The sequence below is a fragment of the Elgaria multicarinata genome, chromosome 10 (genome assembly GCF_023053635.1).
Source record: "Elgaria multicarinata webbii isolate HBS135686 ecotype San Diego chromosome 10, rElgMul1.1.pri, whole genome shotgun sequence".
NCBI lineage: Eukaryota > Metazoa > Chordata > Lepidosauria > Squamata > Anguidae > Elgaria > Elgaria multicarinata.
This window is the reverse complement of record NC_086180.1, coordinates 58,865,704-58,882,553: the sequence shown is the minus strand read 5'-3', so window position 1 is coordinate 58,882,553 and position 16,850 is coordinate 58,865,704. Positions and strand designations below refer to the sequence as shown.

Here is a 16,850-nt window from a genome sequence, read left to right as displayed (position 1 = left end):
CAGAAGTAAATCACACTGCGTTCACTGGGACTTTCTCCTTGGTAAGTGTTCATATGATTGCAGTTTTAGTTTAAAAAAACCCACCCCACCCCACCCCCGCTGTAAACCAAATAATATGTGCTAAGAGAGGATGTTACAGTAAACTGCTCCCAGAAGCTGGATCTTTAAGTTTAACTTTGTAACATGGGAACCATTTATAGTTTACCATTCTGTCATAAATGAAGTTTTAACAATTTATGGACCTGACTAATTGCCAGTTTTACTTTCAGAGGAGATCACATCTAAGCTGGCGGCTGCATTTATCACTCTTCCAGCACACCCCATGTATTTTTATGAGTGTAATTAGTGTTTGTTTCAAAATAATGGAACAAGGCCCAGTTATGCTACTGGAGTGATTCCCATAGAGGACTAACATAATCATAATTGAAAACCTAGGTGGGATTTTTTTTTAACAAAGATCCACACATTCTATACTAGGTTCCTGGTGGCTTCTATTCACAGATCTTTGCTAGATGGCCATGAGAATACTGTTATATTTTTCATGGGAATCCCTTCCCATAGCATTCCCATGAATGAAGCTTGATAGGTTTTGAAATTAGGGGTTTTGCTGTCTTAGACAAAAACACCACAGTTCTGTGGTGTTGCAGCTCTTTGTGCCTTCAGACCTGCAGTTAGTGATGTGAGCTTTCAAAAAAAAAATCCTATGCAAATAATTAGCCCTCTGTCTGATAATCTCCTGGGAAGATTCCTACTTGACTCCTGGAGAGTCTTGGAGAATTCCGTCCCCTGCTTCCTGTCTTGACTGATCTACTTGTTCTTCAGGCTCCAAGTCTTGTTCCGGATACTCACCAGGGAAACAGGCTTGATCCTGACAAACTGTATCTTTCATTGGTCAGCTCCATAGCTTGTCAAAATATCACTTTCAAAAACGTGCACACCATTGCATTGAAGCAATGGAATTTGCATTTACATTAAGCTCTGGCTTGAGATCTTTTGTGAGAGATCTGGCACAACAGAGGCTCCAGAAATATAGGAAACTGCCTCAGTATATGAGTCAGGCCTGTGGTCCAGATAGCCCCAGTATTGTCAGCACTGAGTGGCAGCAACTCTCCGGGGTTTTAGGCAAGATTCTTTCTTTGCCCTATCTGGACATGCCAAGGATTGAACCTGGGACTTTCTGCATCCCAAACATGTGCTCCATCACTGCACTGCAGTCCTTCTCCAGGGGTCAACTGGAGCTTTTAATTTTCTTCAGCTGATCCAAGTTTTTTGTTTACCTGTCAACCTTGGTCTGTATTCTTCAACCACAATCCAAATTAATTAGACATGTTGGCATGCTTGATAAGAAAACAGAGCATGTAACTCAAGGATCTGCATGCATTCCCTTTCACCTGGCCTCATGTGCATACTTGTGAATGACTGTGGCCTGCCAAACAGTATATTTTGAAGGAGTGAAGTGCAAGAAAAGTACTGTTGGAGCAAATAAGCTGTATGTAAACTGAGTAACTCATAAACGCTGTGGAGACCTCTAGTTCTCCTCCACTTTTAACCTGGGTAGTAAATGTGTGCTTTAGTGAATGTAACACAATGTGTCAGTTGTTCTAAGGATTTAGGTCCAGCAGTATCATTTACACGCTGTACAAAGGTTGGGCATTAGCGTTACTAGGTATTTCAGTCTGCAAAATAGTTCTATCAGAATACCATGATCTACTGAGCAATACTCATTTTTATTTGAAAGGTTTCAGTGAAATTAATTTAGCCTGCATCATCTAATTAAAGCACCCATGTCCTTTTGCCAAGGTTTGTTTTTCCAAAGAAGCTACGAGCCAGCAAAATCAGCCCCAAGCCAGGTTCTTGCATTGTACCCTGCAAGGCAATTAAAAAAGAGCCTCTTGCCATTGTGGAGCTCCATCTGCTGTAACTTACAATGGCCCGGTTCAGACAACACTCCGGGCTTTGTGGTTAAGTAAACCATGGCCAGCTGTGTTTACGTTAACCACATGCAAAATGGGTGCAGATGACACCGTTAACCCTTTTGTGGTTAAGCAGCGTGGTTTAGCGTGTTGTCTGAACCAGGCCAATGAAATCACTATGTGCGCACAAATGCACCTTCAACTCTCAGCATGGCTGGCTAAGGAATACCGGGACTTCAGTTTGTCTAAACGTGCATAGGATTGCGCACTAAGAACTAGATGAGTGTCACTTCGATCATATCTGGAGCAGTGGAAGTACGTCATTCTGTCAAGCTGTAAAAACTGAAGATGAAATCAAAATTTTAATTCCCAATGCTCAAGAAATAAGTTCTATTTCTGCAAAGTCATTGCTGAATGTGTGCACATTTTCCAAGCACACTTCAAAAAAGATGGTTTCGTTTTGTTTTGTTGGTAAAAATCCTTTTGTTTCTGGAATCGTTACCTATAAGTTGTTCTCTCTTTTCTCTTCCAGAGATTGAGGCCAAGGAAGCGTGTGATTGGCTGCAGGCAGCAGGCTTCCCACAGTATGCACAACTTTATGAGGGTAAGCCAGAGTGCTGCTCAAGGGGGCTTTCTGTGTCATTGCTTTTTTCGTTTTTGTTTTTACAAGTGATTAACCCCATCGCTATTATTTGAATTAGGATAGATCATAATTATAGGTAGGTTAGTAAGAGGCGAGATCCAGAAGTTGAATTCACTGTACAGGTGGGTGTGGGTGTATATATGAGAAAGAGAGGGGGGGGACGCGATCTCTTAGTATTTAATTCAGAGCATCAGTGCTATTGACAAAGCAGGTTCTGGACTTTGGAAGTGTGGCGGAGTGTTGATAAGTCAATCCTTCTTGTTCCATTATGCGATGGCATGTTCTGGATTCTGAACCCAGAGACCCCAGAATTGGTGGACAGAGTGGGATAGAGCCCCTCCTAAGGTTGGCTGCCCTTTGTCCCAAGGATTAGGCAAAAAAGACAGCTGGTGTAGTCAAGAAAAGGAAGCGATGTAATCCATTTTTAAGCATCCAGCAACCAACCGTACTGATTCCCTTGCTGTTCATTGGAAGTAAAAGTTTAGCTGTGGAGGTAGTTGCTGGGCTGAGAGCTAACTTGTGAAGGCAAGGGAGGCAGAATTGAGGCTGCGGGTGTAGAGGCTGAATCCTGAACACTGAGTTTCCAGTTTTTCTAAGAACATCGCAAGAGCCCTGCTGGATGAGACTGAGGGTCCTTCTAGTCCAGCATTCTGTTCACATAGTGGCCAACCGGCTGCCCACAGGAAACCCACAAGTAGTACATGAGTGGAACAGCACCTTCCTATCCATGTTCCCCAGCAACTAGTGTACATAGCCATCATGCCTCTGATGCTGGAGGTAACATATAACCATCAGGACTAGTAGCCATTGATAGCCTTCTCCTCCAGGAATTCATCCAACCTGCTTTTAAAGCCATCCAAATTGACGTCCTTCATTGTGTCTCATGGTAGTGAATTCCATAATTTAATTATGTGCTGTGTGAAGAAGGACTTTCTTTTATGTCCTTAATCTCCCATCAATCAGCTTGATGAGATCATCCAGGGATCTAGTATTATAAGGGGGGAGAGAGAGAGAGAGAGAGAGAGAGAAAGAGAGAGCTGTCTCCCTGCTCACATTCTCCACACCATGTATAATTTTGTACACCTCTATCCTGTATCCCTTTACTTGATTTTTCTCCAAGCTAAATGCTCCCAGCCATTGTAACCATTGTAACCGTCTCCCATAGCGCAGTGGCTCTAGCCCCTTGATTGATACTGTTCTATAATATTCATGCACAGTGTCTTTGCAATTGGGATCCTTTTTGAATTTAATTTTTAATTTAACACTGGAACGATGTGAGCCCCCCACATCCCAAAACACATTTCCAGGTCCCTGTTTAGGATTGAGTTTGTAGGTGACTTGTTTCTCATCCACATGTGCAATTCATATGTTTCTTTGGGAACCACACCACCTCTGTTAGCAAGTTAGACTTGCTAGTGGATTCATGATTCCTGACTATGGAGAGAGAGAATAACCCAGGGGTGGGCAACACATGGCCCATGGATTGCGTGCCCCCGACCCCATTCTTTTTGCAGCCCTGCCACCACCACCACCAGCAAAAAGAGCTGCATTTTTCCTTTAAACAAGGCATCCAGGTGAGTGCCCACCTTGATTGAAACCGAAATTGCTCTCCTGGAAACCCTCAGAAGTGGTGGCAGCAATTTCAGTGGCAGGGTATGTGTGCAGCCCTTGATGGGTTTGAGCGGGGGAGGGATTGGCTCCTGGACCCCAAGAAGTTGCCCATGCCTGGTGTAAATTAGTATAAAGGTTCTTTTCACAGCTTCCTGAATTTGGAGATGCTTATGTGATGATAACTCTGATCTAGGGATGGGTTTGCAGTGAGACTTAGAGCTAGGGTAGTCAGTATTTCTGCATGGGAATATACTTCAGTATCTATTTAGCTAAAGCGTTTCTGAATTAGTAGAGATGAAACACTTAAAAAAAAACTTGGGCTGATGCTGATTAAAAAGTGTTTTTAAAAGCACTAACAAAGGCATAAGAAAGCTTTTGGTTGTGTTTTGAGTTGTAAAAACCTGCGGAGCAGCTCAGAAGCTTTCTTGCTGTTGAGTAGAAACCCCCCGCATCGCCTCTCCACAGCTGCTAGTTATAACCGCACAGAGATGGTTCATTATTTAGTGTTAGACATTGCAGCAATGCTAAGCAGGCGTTCTTGATGAATGATTGAGATAGGCTTTAATTTGCAGCTGCATTGGCAGCGGTAGACAATAATAGCACTTGCAGAGACAACACTTGGCAATTCTTCTGTTTATCTGTTTAGGAACTGAGCTTCCTCCCATTATGTTCTTCACATTTGGGTCTGACACAGTGCCAAGAAAAAAACCTAACAACCCTCTGTGCAGGAAAGCTCTAGCTCAAGGCTAGGCAACCCGGTGCCCTCCAGATTTTTTTTTTTTAATTACAATTCCCAGCATGACTAATGGTCAGGGATTATAGGACTTGTAGTACAAAACATCTGGAAGTACGAGGTTGCCAATCCCCTGCTCCAGCTGTTGTCCAGTTCCTTTGTCCAGAATCTTGTATTTGGATGCTTTGGTTTCTTTGCCTCTGCTAAGGTGCAGGATTTCTAGGAAGCTTTTCTCCAATTTGAGCACGAACACACCAGCAAAAGCCTTTTGGGTGTTACTTTCCTGGTTTCAGTGGGGAATCCCTTTCAGTTGGAGAGGTAAATTCAATTTTGGATAAACTTTTGGGGACCACATCCTGGGTGGGGCAGGAGCCAAAAGTACACCAAAAAGAAATTCCGGCATATTTTAGCTTAAAGCTCTTACTGCTAGTAACAAAACCTTAGGAGAGGCATTTTAACACCAAAAGCTGCACGGAAGCTGTGAAATCTCCAAATCATTGGTGGTTGGTGAAAAGGGGGTTGAGCCAGGAGACAGGAGTCTGGCCATCTGGGCTACCCCAGAAGACTGGGTTTGACCTGCAGAAGGGCTGGATTTGGCTGCTGGGCCTCAGATTCTTGATGCCAGCTTTAAATAAGCAAACACCCCTCCACCACTGCGCTGGTCCCAATCAAATCATTCCTGTATACTTGTTGAGAGAGAGAGAGAGAGAGAGAGAGAGACCTTTAATGCCTTGTAACTGATAAGGTAGACGTAGCCTGTGAGCCATGAATGTGGGTCCTCCCAAATCCTTTGGTTTTGAGGTACCAGGCAGGCAACATAAACAGGAAAGTTATCTGAGCCCCTCACAGGTCCATGTTTGGTTTGAATAGGTTGCAAGCTGAGCAGGCCTGACTTGGGACCTCTGTTGAGAGCGTAGCCATATTCTGTACGAATGTTTATACTACATTATTTGATTATAATTCCATATTTAAATATGTTGTTGTATGTCCTTTAAGTATAAAGTATTTTCGTAGGAATGTTCATTTAAGTATTTGTGAACAAGCAGAGTGTCCCATCGCACACTCAGGGTCAAACTACATACTGAGTTAATTTTGTAGTGTGTAGCTGAGAATAATCTTTATTTACTGTACAGTAAGTATGTGAGGCCCCAATTCAGATTAGGTCCACTGTGAAGAAGGAGGGGAGAATTAAAACACCATACACTCCCATTTTCCCTCTGAAAATTCCCCTCTTCCATGGAGGGAAGGGTTTAAAAAAAATGGAGGGTATTTTTCTTATGCACGGGGAGGAGGAATTTCAGGGAAATTGTGGGGGGGGGAGGTTTAACCCTCCCCTCCTGGTTTGCAGTGGTCTTATCCGAATCAAGACTGCATGCATTTACTCTAGACTACAAAAGAATGATCATCAGCTGCAACAATTCAGTGCAGGGAGGGCGACATTTTCCATGTTGCAAAAAGGCCATACATTCAGGAGACTGCCTATTCATATGAGGGGAGCCTCTTTGCCCTTATTAAACTTAGAACCAATGTGGTGTGGTGGTTACAGAACTGGACTAGGACTCAAGAGATCCAGGTTCTAGTCCCCACTTAGCCATGGAGCTCTTTGGGTGACTTTAGGCCAGTTGCTGGCTCTGCCTAACCTACCTCATAGGGTTGTTGCGAGGTTAAAATGGAGAGAAGGAGGACCACGTAAGTCACCTCGGCTTCTTTACAAGAGAAAAAATGGCTGGATAGAAATGTAATAATAAATAAATAAGCTAATTCTTGGGATGCAGGCATAGCAAATGGTACCTTTATTAGGATCGGCTACAATTCACCCAAGTAGCATTCGTGCTTTCCATCATGTGGAGGAAGAACCCTCCTGTGATGTCCTATTTAGAGCCTGCTGCTTGCTGTGCAAGGAATGCAGGATCAAGATCCATCTGCCATTCAGGGGGGATCTGCAGAGGATGGTAAATAATATTTGCCTGTTTGCGGTTGCAGAGCAGCTGTAAATTTCCAGACGTTAGCTAGCATCGTTGCTTCCTCCTTGCTCTCTCCCAAGTGTTTATCTAAAGCAGGTCTGCACAACTGGTGAGGCAGAGGCAGCCCACCAGCCATGCATTGTGGCTTACCAGAAACTGGATGAGCCCCCTGTTTTGCAATCCCAGGCACAAACAAGATGTCTGTCCAGCACTTTGGGGTGCTGCCATCCACAGCTGGTGGGCTGCCTTCGGTTTGGTAGGTCACGGGTGTGTGGGCCTGACCTAGTGCGTTGCTTTTTTCGAGGAATACAAACAACACAAGGCTTCCAGCAGCTTGACTCTTTTGTCGCTCAGCTCATAACTCCGAACAGGACATCAGTATCAGTCTATTAAAGAACGTATCTATTTGGCTATTCACAAAGTACTGTTTTATTTCTCCGCTTTGTTGCTTTCCAGGGCTGCTGGAATTGCTAACCTCTTGCCGAAATGCAACATATACAGACTCCTGGAAAGCTCCCTCCAAAAGTTAATGTTTGCTTTAAAGTTCAAATTGGTTTTTTTGCTGCTCACGCAATTGTGTACTTGGCTTGCTACTCTGTGCTTCTCCCACCCCCTCCTTTCTTTCCTTCCTGTGAAACATGGGAACTTTCAGTCGCCAGTCCTGTGTGTTAAAGGTTCGATCTGAGAAACAAAGCTTCTGTCACACATCCAAGATGGTATGAAGGGAAATTTGTCCTGTAGGAGCCGGTCCTTGTATCTGTGATGTCTTGGAGACAGCCGGTTGCTTTGAAATAAGTTATCTTTGGTAATACCATTCTTCCTGATTGTCCATCTGTCTTGATTCCTACAGATCTTATATTTCCCATTGACATTGCTTCAGTGAAGAGAGAACATGACTTTCTGGACAGAGATGCCATTGAAGCCTTGTGCAGGTATGTGGGAAAGAATTGCTTTAGGAAAAGCTTGAATTGCCACAGTGGCTGGCCTAAAACAAAGTGGGGGGGCTTTCTCGTATGGTGTGGAGAAAGTGGATACGGAGATATGTTTCTCTTTTCTCTCTCATAATACTAGAACACAGGGTCATCCAATGAAGCTGATTGGTGGGAGATTCAGGACAAATGAAAGGAAGGGCTTCTTCCCCCAGCGCATAGTTAAACTATGGAATTTGCTACCATAAGGTGTAGCAATGGCCACCAATTTGGATGGCTTTAAAAAGGGATAGACAAATTCCTGGAGGATATGGCTGTCAATGGCTGCTAGTCCTGAAGGCTTTTTGCTCCCTCCAGTATCAGAGGCAGTATGCCCATGTACACCACAAGCTGGGAGCATGGGCCGGAGGGTGCTATTGCAGTCATGTCCTGCTTGTGGGTTTGACATGGGCAGCTGGTTGGCCACGGTGTGAACAGAATTCTGGACTAGATGGACCCTTGGCTTCCCATAGCAAGACTAGGATGCTGAACCAGATAGGCCTTTGGTCTGATCCAGCATGGCGCTTCTTATGTTCAGCGTTCATTGTCCTCAGCCCTTTCCCTGTGGTCTTTAAAACAAAAGAAAAGCCCTGCTGGATCAGACCAAAGGCTTATCTAGTTCAGCATCCGAGGCTTGCAACCAGATGCCTATGGGAAGCCATAAGCAGGACATGAGAACAACAGCTTTCTCCTGTGGTTGTTCCTAAGTAACTAATGGCAGTATTTAATACCAGTATTTAACTGGTATTTAATGTGTCTGACTACCCATCAGGACTAGTAGCCATTCATTGGCTTTTTTTTTAACAGTGTATACTATGTTTTTAATTAGTATTTTATGCTTGCTGTTGTTCGCTGCCTCGATCCAATCGGAGAGGCGGGTAAGAAATAAATTATTATTATTATTATTATTATTATTATTATTATTAATATTATTATTATTATTCATGAATTTGACTAAACACCATTTAAAGCCATCTAAGTTGGTAACTATCACCATACTTTTGAACTCCATAGTTTTGCTTTGCAGGGTGTGAAGAAATATAAGCAGAGATCATTCACCTGCCAATTCCTTTCTGCAAACGGTGCGTCTCACCAATTCCATTGAACTGCTTAGGCAATGGTGGCTTAGCACTTCCAAGAAGAAGCCCCAAAACAAGTAGAAACACCCCAGAAGTTGAGCAATGGAATTGGCAGGGCATAAAAGAATTGGTGGATCATTGGATTCTGACCAAAGACTTATGGGAAATACTCCACTCCACAGACTCTCTAAATCTGAATGAAAGTGGGTCTAAAGGCCATTTCAAATGGCTAGCTGCAGGTCTGTAAACATGAATTCACAAAATGTCAGTTATATATTACAGTATACTGTGTTTAAAGTGCCGCATAGACATTGCAGTCACCCCTGAACATATCCATCAAGTTAGAGATAAAATCGAATGCCTCGTCTCATGTCTTTCCAAATACATTCTGGAGCAGCTCAAACATGTATAGCAAGAAAGGACCTTGTAGTCTATACTTCATTAGCTAAATAGGCATAACGATCCAACCTTCTAAATAAAGAGGCTATGCTATGGATTTAAAGAGCTGCATTCCTTTAGAGCTGCATTCCTTTAAAACTGACATCTATTCATACACAGTAAAAGAGTTTTTCAGTAAAAAGCAGGCTGTCTGGCTATGATCTAGCACATGCAGACTATACCTCAACCAATTCAGAGCCAATGTAAGAGCAGTGTGCATATATCAGTCCCTGCTGCTTTGGGGGTGAACTTTTTCAACAAATGAAGATTTTCTTGCATATCTCAAGGGACACCCCCCCCATACACACACCCGTGTCTTTTCCCTTGTTGTGCTTTTAGCACCCGGCATATTGACACACAGAACGCATACTTTACTGACAAGAGGACTGATGAGGGAAAAACAGTGTTTTGTTGCTGGGCAAATAATATAATCTACTGAAACCTTTCACTCTTCAAGTATAATATTCAATTGAATTTTAGAAATTGTATTCACATACTAGTTTAAAGTCTCTGGATTCATCTTGATGAAGGCAAGCACTGATGTTTCCCTTTTATGACAAGAAACCCATTCATTTTTAACATGATCCATAAACCCAGATGTGCCTCTTGCATGATTTTCAAGCTTGGAAGAAAGTAAGAAATCTTTTACGGGAGGAGGGGACCCTGACAGGTGACTCCTTTAATTAAGGAAACAAAATCCAGAAGACATGCTTTGATTTGATGAAACTGACATCTTGGGTTATATCTTGGCTTCCTATTGTAACCTAGTTTGCTGTAGTTTACCAAATGTAATTTGTATGTCAGCTCAAGGGGATTGCTGTTTGGAAATTGATCCCGTCATAGCATTCTTAAGACACTGACGCAGGCCTGCAGCCTTTGTGTTTCATCTTGTGATAGGTTACAAGATGTATCTAGAAGTTTAATGACTCTAGGGAAGCCCCACCTGGTGCCCTCCAGATGTTTAGGACTACAACTCCCAGCATGTCTGACTAGAGATGTGAAGGGCCAGAAAAAACCCGGAAAAATTCAGAAAAAAACAGTTTTTTTCCAAAGCCTCTTTTGGTTTTTTTTCGAAAAAATGAAAAAAAAAATGAAGAAAAAACAGTTACAGGATGTTTTATTTTAGCATGATGAATAAAATGTTTAAGACAAGGTGTTCAGATATTTACTTCTCCAGATGATTTCTAAAAACTGTACAGAATCAGTATCAGATTATTACAATGTCTGTGCACCAAGGACAAGCAAGTCCTTGGTTGCAAACTGAGACTACAACTCTCAAATGCAAGAGCAAGATGCATTTCTGCCTCTAGGGGGGCACTGCCATTGAAGCAGAGACTGAAACTAACTGATAGTTATAGGTCAGAAAATGAATCTGATTAAATTTCATGCATATTCACTGAATCTTAGTTCTTTTTATGGGAATGGGTGCTTTATGTCTTGACACTGGAGGACTAGCGGAAACATAAATAATTTTCTTTGTTACTAACGCTGGTGGTTTCTTCTGCTGTTTTTTTAAATTGATTTTTTTGCCTGCTCCTCATAAACTGGCAGAACCAAAGAGGTTCCTTACAGTTCAGGTGTTCCTAACAGTTCAAGAGCTTGTAGCTCCATTTGTTACCTAACAAAAGTAAAAAAGTAAATTAAATTTGTAATAATTGTTTAAATACACTGTACTTTTAATATACCAAATGTAATAATTTTATGCCATACCAACTTGGACATAATTACATTTTATGTTACTAAAGTAACAAAGTGACTTTCAATCTGCAAAAAGTGCTAATATTGCATTATTTCAATTATTCCGGAAATGTTCGTTTTTTTCCAACCCCTCCCCCCCCCCCCGGGGAAAACGGTTTTTTCCCATGGCTTCAACATTTCTGGCTGAGGATGATGGGAGTTGAAATCTAAAACATCTGGAAGGCACAGGTTGGGGAAAGCTTCTCTTGGATGTTTCATTGTAAGGTTTCCATATATATTTTTTCTTAACGATGTGATCTACTTTTTCAAGATCAAGCGCCTAGTAATTATAGTACCCTTTTACACTACAAAAAAGTTAGAAATCAGCTGTGCAGAAAATTATTAACAGAAAGCAACAGGATATAAATTGAAATCTGCCAGATATCTTTAGGGAGCCTTATTTTGTAACATATCGTTTGTATTTGTGTCTTGAGAAGTCTCTAGATAGCAACTGGAAACTTCAAAGTTGTACACTGGCTGCAGGAGGTGTGATCACTCTGACTACTGTACTACTTTTTGTACTAGGTGTAATGGAAACCTACTGTAATTTCTCTGTAATCTGCCTTTGAAATTTGTTTCGAAGCACCAACTAGTTCAGAATTCAGCTGCTAAAGTTCTGGCTGGTTTATGTAGTTGGAACCTTATGACATCAGTTCTGAAGGAGCTACATTGCCTGCCTATTAGCTACCAAGCCCAATTAAAGGTCCTGGTGCTTATTTCTATTCCTTCTATAAGAGTATTAATAATCTACAAAAGTGGGATCCTGGCTTGTTCATTCCATGGGAGGTAGGCCTGGTACTAATGCTGTATTTTTTATTTATTGTTTAGCATCATGTTGAAACCTTTTTATTTGCCCAGACATGGGGTGAGGGGCAGAATTTACTATTTCTATTTTAAAATTTAGGTGGTTTAAAAAAGAAAAGAAAAGCTGAAGTAGTTTTATGCCTCTTAATTTTTCTGTTTAGATTTTTGATAATTTTATTGTTTGATTTTTACATACCTCACCCTAAGATCCTCTTTGAAATGAAGGCGCAGTATATAAATTTTAAAAATAACAATGAATAGATGAATGGCTGGTAAGGCTATTTTTTTCAGTGATGAGGTGAGTTTTCCTCAAGGGATTATTCACACAAATGGAAGCCCACCCATTTGCCTGGTTCACACATATTGCTACCCCATTGTATGGGTTGTTGAATTCTGGTTTGTTGTTATGTGTGAACATGTTAAGAAGCCATGGTTTGTTAAGTGTGAACAACCAAAATAAATGGCCCCATATTTTATTGTTGGGTTGTGAACTCTGGTTTTTTTAAACTGCGAGTTGTCATTATCTACAAACACAGAACAATGGGTTGTTTTGCCAGGCTGCAGAGACAGAAAGCAAGAGTGGTAAAAGAAAAACACCATCTGTTCTACATGCCAGCAAAGGCATTTGCAATACAGGGAGGAAGCAGGCGAAGGAGAAGAGAAACAGGGATTGAGACAATAAACCATGGTTTGTTCAATTGTCTGCCAGACAAACCCTGGATAAGACAACAAACCATGGGTTAAATAAACAATGGGTTAGCATTATGTGTGAACCAGGCCACTGTGAAACTGGAGATGACAACATGTGAGGACTTTCCCAAAAATAAATAAATATTTTTTTAAAAAAAACCTATCCAATTTCTCTAATACATATTCATGGCTTTAGTTAAGCTTAACCTATGGATTGTGAGCAGCATCCATTCCTGAGCCACTTCCATGTAGCCTATGGATTCTTGTTGGATCTTTCAAGATCCAAACTTTTATTTTTCTCAAGAAACTGGTTTTGTAGTCCCCATGGTTGTGGTGGATAAGTTTGAAATTCTTATGGTGAGTTAGGAGTCAAATTTTAAACACAAAACACTCTCTCTTTCTCACTTTTCTTTAGATGTTAGGATTTGTAAGGCTGCATTTTACTCCTCCCTACCTGGGAGTAAGCCCCATTGAATACTTTATACTTTGGGTAGACATTTGTAGCATTGCTCAGGCCTTTCTAGAATCGTGCTTTAGTATGCACAGCATTTAAGCAAGTTCCACATATCTATCAGCTAGCATGTCTGTTGCAGGGAAATCACTTTCCATGCACTTAATTTGTTAACAAAATAAAAAAAAATCCTTCAGTGAGCCTGTGCATTTCAATTTGTAAAGTTGGCTCCAGTATCCTTAATGCAGGGGTCAGTAACGTGGTGTCTGCAAACCAACTAGCACTCACCGGGACCTCCAAGTGTGTCCGCTAGATCCTGCTCAATCCCAGACCTTCCCTTCCTTTCCCTACCACCACTGCCACATCTTACTTCTAAGTAAACTTGCATAGGATTACGCTAGTGTTGGTTTGATATACCATTCCCACAGGAGTACTCATGTAACTCTTAAAATTAGTCCGGGGGGCGGGGGGGACACTTTCCTCACTATCTTGTGTCTCTTTCTACGGTGTTTTTCCATTCAATCCTATAGATACAGTTTTTTTTCCTGTTTGCCTTTGTGCAAAGTCTAACCGTGGATTTTAGTTTTAAAGTTACCTCTATAGAAATAGTTTTTCACAGTCTCTACACTTATCTACTTCAGCTGCCCAAGGCGCTTATTCTAAAGAGGAAGGCTACAGATAATCTTGGTGAAATCAAAGACGCTCTTATCAGGCTGGCTGGAAATATGTTTTCTCTGACAGATCAAAGTGGCTGGGCTGGTTATATCTAACAGGTTGAAACTAGATAAAACCCAATAGAGTGACTAACGATGTAGAATGTGCAAATGTTTATGTAAAACAAAACTGGAGAACCAAATTCTACACTAGAGTTGTTGCTTTTCATTCTCATTTTTAGGAGTGTAAGCAAGCCATCTTAATTATTTGTGAACTCTCACTGTAGTCTATAATAAAGTATTTGCTGTTTTTCTTGTTTTGGAGGCACTTAATTAATTTTTAAAATTGATAAATGAACATATGTTTGGTGAGGCACAACGAGGAATTTCTCTGGGACTATTAGAAGACAGGTCCAGACACAAGGAGGAGATCAGACATTTTTGCTTCCAATTTCAGTGAACCAGATTTGATCATTATATCTGAACCACAAATTGCAATTAATCTTAATTGTGGTTTGAAGGCGGGGTACTAACTTCATAAACCATGGTTTGAAGTTGCGTTGTTTTGATAAACTACAGTTTGCCTGGGTTCAGACATAACACTAAACACCAATTAGTTTAAAAAAAAATGGAAGCAAAAGCTTTCAATCTCTTCTGGCACCAGATGACAGCATAGGGGAGAGCTGCCATGCCTGAGGCTCACATAACACTAGAGCTATGGTTGTGTCAAAATAAGACCAGTATCAAGGACCAGAGTTGACCCGGGCAGCTCTCATGTACTTTAACCTGAAGCTTTACATCTCTTGAGGTCATTCAAAAGGCTCTCATTGGCCTCCAGCTGTTCATTAGAGTTGTCCTAGAAGATATTATTCACACACATACACACACATGCATAGAGTGAGTATTCATCCTACCTGTTAGAAGTATATTTCCCGGGGAGCTTGCTTTAATGAAACAGCTGCATTTCTTTTTCTTTTAACCCAGCAAGCCATTTTTTAATGTGAGATATAACAGTATGGGAAAAACTGTACAATCGTGAGAGTTGAGAAGCGGGGTGGGGAGGGAGGAGAGAGGGAGATTCTGATTTTCTTTCTTTTGGAGAGAGATTAGCAAGAGTTGTCCTGGGGCTATAATGAAAATAATTATATTACACTCTGAAGAGAACAATATCAGCACCTGATGTGTGGAAAATCAGTTTCCTTCTTTGAGGTTTTAGCTTGGTAGACTTGGGGAGGGCGTGGGGTGGAAATGAAAGCAAGAAGCAGTAGGCTGTACAGCCCACACAAGTTCAGGATGAAAGTATTTTATTTCTATCTGATGTATTCAAGAAAAGAATGGTGCTCCCTCCCCTCCCCTGCCTCAGTATTTTGTAAATAAAGTAATATTGCCAATAAGTTAGAATTCCTGTTCTCTGGATTTTGCTTAATATATTTTCTGATCATTCAAACCGGTGTAACCCCCAGTAAAATTATATTTGTACAAGTAGAACCTACAACAAAACATTACATGGTATAGTTCTGTTTAGCCAGCCAGTGGTACCATCTCCCAAGATGTCCCATTTGATTTCCCCCTGCATCCTGGTTTTATATTTTATCCCCCATAACACTCAGGCCTTAGCTAGATCTAAGGTTTATCCCGGGATTGCCCGGGGTCATCCCTGTTCATGTAAATGACACACAGGATATCCCGGGAGCAGGCAGGGACGACCCCGGGATAAGCCTTAGGTCTAGCTAAGGCCTCAGTCAATGTTCTCGACTATTGAGTATGCTCAGTTCTCACTGAGCTGTTTTGGACTCTTTTCTAAAGATGTTTTTCACCTCTACAAACTTTGGAGTTCAATTTAAATAAAAATTCCAGTGAGCAGTATCCATATCCTGTGGGCAGTATCCATGCACCAGAAGGACCTATCGCTAGTGCAACAGGAAGCTTGGGTTCCTTAAGTGACTGGAAATGCGTCAGAATTCTCATTTCTGGAATGGAGCAGGTCAGCAGAGGTAGTAGAAGGAAGCTCTGCTGACCTGCCCCCTTCCAGAAATGAGTATTTCAGATAGTTTCTAGGTTGTTGTTTTTTAGTAAATGCTAGCTTCCTGTTGCAGCAGTACTATCCAGTACTGCTGCTACTCCTCTGCTTGTTCTGTTATGGACATAATAGCAGCAGTACTGCGTACAGCCCTATGAGTCTGAATTTCCACAGGCCTAGCATACTGTGGGCTAAACAAATACTGTAAAGCGCTAAATAGCAATAGCAGTTTTCCATGTCTCCCAAGTCCATTTGGAGACAGCACATATGAAACTGTATTCTGTATTAAAGAGTAATGAGTAATTCATGGGTATTTTTCACCCAACTCGGATCACTATTTTGTACCATATGAAAACTGTGTTAGATGCAGACCACTTATTCCATAGTATTTACCTCTTCTTTCATGCAAAGTGTAGCATTCCAAGAAAGTTCAGCCCTTGGAAGGTGCTGGTAGTTTTCCACTAGGAAAACAAGAACCTTGTATGGCCACACTCCAGTTACCCTAATTTAATGGTCACTAGTTGAACAAGCTCTCCTTTATGGTCCTGGCTCATAAGGAACTGATTTAGGAAAGCATGTTCTTATGTTTCTGCATCTGCATCCCACCCACTCCACAAAATCTGGTATCCAGCTGATGTAATGTGGTGTTAATTAAACATAAGTGCTATTTTTGAGGCTCCCCCTTTTTTCATTTGTATGTAAATAAGCTTAGTGAGAGCTTCTGCAATAATCCTTTAGTTGAAATAATTCTGATCACAGAATGACATGTTTACTGTTAATCTTGCATATGTGTGTTTTTCCCCCTCCATAGGCGTTTAAATACTTTAAACAAATGTGCAGTGATGAAGCTAGAAATCAGTCCTCACAGGAAACGGGTAAGTGCGTTTGACAAATCTGTCATGGTACTATGAGGAATTGGAGGGAATTACCTTGGTAGATATTTTGTTGCCATCTGAACCTGGGTGTGTTTACTTGGAAGTAGGCCTCATTGATCTCATTGGGACTTGCCAAGTATGCATAGGATTTCAGTCTTAGGCTAAAATCCTAAACACAAGAGAATAAACCCCATTGAACACCGTGAGACTGCCTTCCAAGTAAAGATGTATAGGGTTACATAAGCCCTATTCTGGCATTCTGAAACAGTGC

The 16,850-nt window shown here is 41.4% G+C and overlaps 1 protein-coding gene across 3 annotated transcripts in view; it reads left to right on the top strand.

The window, feature by feature from the left end:
* Positions 1 to 16,850, top strand: part of DLC1 (DLC1 Rho GTPase activating protein) — a 290,227-nt gene that overhangs the window by 247,726 nt on the left and 25,651 nt on the right. For 2 of the 3 annotated variants that reach the window (XM_063135176.1, XM_063135177.1), the window contains 3 exons: positions 2,446 to 2,517; positions 7,715 to 7,796; positions 16,516 to 16,579. In XM_063135176.1, the coding sequence (XP_062991246.1) occupies positions 2,446 to 2,517; positions 7,715 to 7,796; positions 16,516 to 16,579 (218 nt within the window). Of the gene's footprint in view, positions 1 to 2,445; positions 2,518 to 7,504; positions 7,581 to 7,714; positions 7,797 to 16,515; positions 16,580 to 16,850 lie in introns of those variants that run through there. The other variant, XM_063135178.1, reaches the window with a different exon arrangement.